The sequence below is a fragment of the Akebia trifoliata genome, chromosome 7, assembly GCF_017979445.1.
Source record: "Akebia trifoliata isolate Shusen 1 chromosome 7, ASM1797944v1, whole genome shotgun sequence".
Taxonomy (NCBI): domain Eukaryota; kingdom Viridiplantae; phylum Streptophyta; class Magnoliopsida; order Ranunculales; family Lardizabalaceae; genus Akebia; species Akebia trifoliata.
In genome coordinates this window covers 31,432,648-31,436,684 of record NC_141381.1, presented here as the reverse complement: position 1 = coordinate 31,436,684, position 4,037 = coordinate 31,432,648, and the positions used below count along the sequence as shown (strand labels likewise).

The window sequence follows — 4,037 nt, the reverse complement described above, 5'->3', positions numbered from 1 at the left end:
AAAATCAATATGTGGGTCTCTGGTCCCGTTCAAAGTTTATTAAATAGCAAACTTATAAAGGAATTGTAGGCCCTTTGATTTGTTTGTTGTGTAACAAACTAATGCAGCTTAATTTTTTTACACACATTCTTTAAAATAAAATAATAAAATTGCCGTCACACACATTTGTTCTTTTTTTTTTCTACCAACACACAACTCTTTTATTGCTGCCAGCACACCTAACACACAACACTTTTTTTTATTTTTATGCCAGCAACACACACTCAAAACATATTTTAATTTTTTTTTATGTTGCTGCTAATGACAGACACACACACTCACCACACTCTCTTTAAACTTGGAAACAAATCCTCCATTGCATCTATTATATCCAACAGTCCTTTAATCGAGCTCTGCACCTCCATCGCTCTAGAACCCTCTCCATCAAACAACACATCACTATTCCTTTCAATCGAAGAAGAATTACAAGAATCTAATTCCTTTTCTCGTTCTTCCACCATTGTCACCAAATTACTCGACAGAACTCTCTATTCTCTAGGCAAGATTTCAGTTGATTCGAAGGTTGAGATACAAGACATCCCATGAATGAATCCACTTGTAGGAATTTATTTTAATTAAATCATTAAGTCCCTTGCACCATCATTCAGTGGAATTAGGAGGTTTAAAAAAAATTAAAAAAAAAATAATTTAATTAGAAATTTTACATCTCAAAAAATGAGAAAAATAATTTTTATTATTTGAATAGAAAATTATTGTTATTTATATTGATATATGAAATATGAAAAGGCCTCATTTTGAGGTTTCGCCTTAGGTCTCAACTTTTATTGAGTTGGCCTGTTTGAAATCAAATAATCACAGCAGCAAAGGTATGTACAATATTTGAAACGTTCTGGGGGGGGTGGGAATTACCCGCCTGGCTCTTCCCTTGAACGTGTGTGAGACGGGGGCACGTGAGAAAATCATTACACTAATAATAATTATTATTATTATTATTATTAGAGAAATAACGAAGAGAAGCAAAAAAAATTGAAAAAGTTGAACTAAAGAGAGGGTGTGCCATGTCCAAGGTAAAGGGTCGAACGAGTCTGCCACATGCTCATATTCGACATAAACAACACACAGCACAGGTATTTGTGTTCAACACATCAAATTTCTTGAGATTTTGTGGGGTTTGAGGACCTTCGCCAAGTCAGCTGGCTAACAAAAAGTGAGAGAGAGAGAGAGAGAGTGAGCACATTATAAAAGAGAGAGAGAGCGCGCATTATAAAAGCACCATCTTTGCCGATAAGAAACACATAATAAGCGTCTGTTAGAGAGAGGGAGAGAGAAAGGCAAGCAGTAGAGCTGTAAGTAGGCTACTCTTCCTTAAGTATAGTATTTTTAGTAAAATATTTCTCTACCTACTATTGCTCTTTCTCTATGTTTGCATCATTTCCTTTCTTTCATAGAATTTTTTTTTTTTTCTTTTTTTTTTTTTTATCTTGTTCAGGGTTTAGAAGTTGGAGTGAATAATGACTTTCTAACTGGACAGTCTTCACTCGGAAGACGTGGAAGGGACATAGAACTATAGATTTTTTTTCCTTAAGATACGCAATGTGCAGTTGTGACTCCTGAAAAAAAGATTTATGGTTATGTATCCGTTCAACATTTAGCATGAATGACATCAGCAATAACAGAGAAAATTTCTCTAAAAAATAGTTAGTCTTCACTGTTGCATTTAATTTTTTAAATTTGGGTACTCGGTACCGCCAAATGAACTTGGCTATAGTTTCTGTACTCCCGTGAGTTGGATTTCAACTTGTCTATTGGTCTCCTTTGATCATGATGTGGCACAATCTTGGTGACTCACTTATATAATATCAGACTATTTTGTGATTTCTAGCCAATGAAATTCTTAAAACTTACATCATGGGCTTTGAAAACTTTGAAATTTCTAATCCAATAGTTAGAAATAATTAATGGAGCTAATTTTTTTTATACCTCAAATGATTGTGCTGTGCGTCCAATGCATGGGAGTTGGGGATGCAACCTAGGTCCCAAAAGTGCAGGATCAATGCCTTTTTTAACCTTACGTGTAATTTATTAGCTAGGCACGTCATCAGTTCTGTCTTGACATGTACTTGTAGAGTGTTCAGAAAATGAACCCTAAATAATATATTATTTTGGCATTTGTGATTTTATATGATTTTTTTATGGGTAAAACTTTCTCATCTATAAATAATCAATTTTAGGTGCAAAAAGTGAAGAGACAACAAGTCAATGGCAGAGGAATTTGAGCTTCCAACCTCCAACAACATAGGAACGAGTTTCCTAAAAACATGCTTTAATTGTGTTAATGCTTTATCAGGTTCTTTCTTTTATTAAGTATTACTTCATACTTACAAATTTCATGGATTTTATTAGTCTTTATAGAAATTTTTATTCTTTTAGAAGAAGTATTTATGAATTTTTTTTTATTAAAAACAATGTCAATTATTTTATTTGACAGGAATTGGGATCATATCAATTCCGTATGCACTTTCACAAGGAGGGTGGTTGAGTCTAATACTATTTTTCACAATGGCAATCTTAACTTGCTATACCGGATTATTAATACAACGATGCATGGACTCTGATTCAATTATTCAAACTTATCCTGATGTTGGTGCATCCGCATTTGGTCGAAAGGGGAGAATGGTTGTAGCAACTTTTATGTATCTAGAACTCTATCTCGTTGCAACCGGATTTTTAATATTAGAAGGGGATAACTTACATATATCATTCCCCGACTTTAATTTAAAATTTGGAGGGTATGATATTGGAGGGAGACAATGTTTTATAATGATGGTTGGATTCGCAATTCTACCTTCAATGTGCTTAAAGGACTTAAGTATGCTTTCCTATTTTTCGGCCGGTGGGGTTTTTTCGTCTATTATTATTATTGGATCCGTTCTATGGGTGGGTGCCGTGGATGGAGTTGGATTTTCTGGAAAAGGAAAGGTCGTAAATTTTGGTGAAATGCCGACTTCTCTCAGCTTATACGTCTTCTGTTATTGTGCTCATCCAATTTTCCCAACAATATACACTTCTATGAGAGATAAAAGCAAGTTCTCTAAGGTACGTTGCAACATCAATAACAAAGCCATCCATATTTTACAAAATGATTATATATTTTGCTCATTATAACAACATATTAGTGTAAATAATGGTTCAATTTGAAATTAAATTCAATTATATTATAGAAAAATGCAATAACACTACTACTTCCCCTTTAAACTTTAGTTTCAAATCAATTGATTTTTATTAACTTCTCATTTCTCATTACAGGTCTTGATAATTTGTTTTACATTTTGTACGCTAAGTTACGTATCAATGGCAATCCTTGGTTATTTGATGTATGGTGACGACGTGCTATCTCAAGTGACATTAAATCTACCAACAACAAAAATTAGCTCAAAGATAGCAATATACACCACTTTAATAGGTCCAGTAGCTAAATATGCGTTGATGGTCACACCGATTGCGTCAACTATTGAAAGTTATTTGCCAATCAACTACCAGAGACGGCACTTCAGCCTCCTTATCAGAGTAGCATTATTGATCAGCACAATCATTATGGCATTGATGTTCCCATTTTTTGGGGATTTGATGGCACTTGTTGGAGCAGTTTTAAGTGTCATGGCTTCTATTTTGTTGCCATGCATTTGCTACTTAAAGATTTTTCAAGTTCATAGAAGATGGGGATTTGAATTTGTGGGTATGGTGGGGATTATAATACTTGGAATTTTAATTGGCGTTATGGGTACCTATGTTGAAGTTATCAGTATTTTTTGATTATTAAGAAATGTTTTGTTTTACATAATTTGTAAATGGTATGTTAGTAGATCCAATAGTTAAGGTCTTTAGTCATGCACCACGTTATTAGGAACGGAAAACATGGGTTAGTTTCTGTTCTGTTTCAAGTTGTTCTCGGTAAGGCTATTAAAGGCCAATTGCTTTTCAGTTCAATGATGAGAATATTCTCCCAATTTTTTGGGTTTTACAAAAAGATTTCTTAA

General features: G+C 33.7%; 1 protein-coding gene across 2 annotated transcripts; it reads left to right on the top strand.

The window, feature by feature from the left end:
* Positions 1–1,275: 1,275 nt before the first annotated feature.
* On the top strand, positions 1,276–4,037 carry LOC147399052 (amino acid transporter AVT1I-like). 2 transcript variants are annotated; one of them, XM_086449028.1, is made up of 3 exons: positions 1,276–1,346; positions 2,232–3,096; positions 3,307–4,037. In XM_086449028.1, exons 2-3 carry the CDS (start codon positions 2,560–2,562, stop codon positions 3,811–3,813), a joined length of 1,044 nt encoding a protein of 347 aa, XP_086305154.1. In that variant the 5' UTR covers positions 1,276–1,346; positions 2,232–2,559; the 3' UTR covers positions 3,814–4,037. The 2 variants fall into 2 exon arrangements, with proteins under 2 accessions (XP_086305154.1, XP_086305156.1); XM_086449030.1 differs by lacking the exon at positions 1,276–1,346 and having other exon boundaries at positions 1,599–3,096.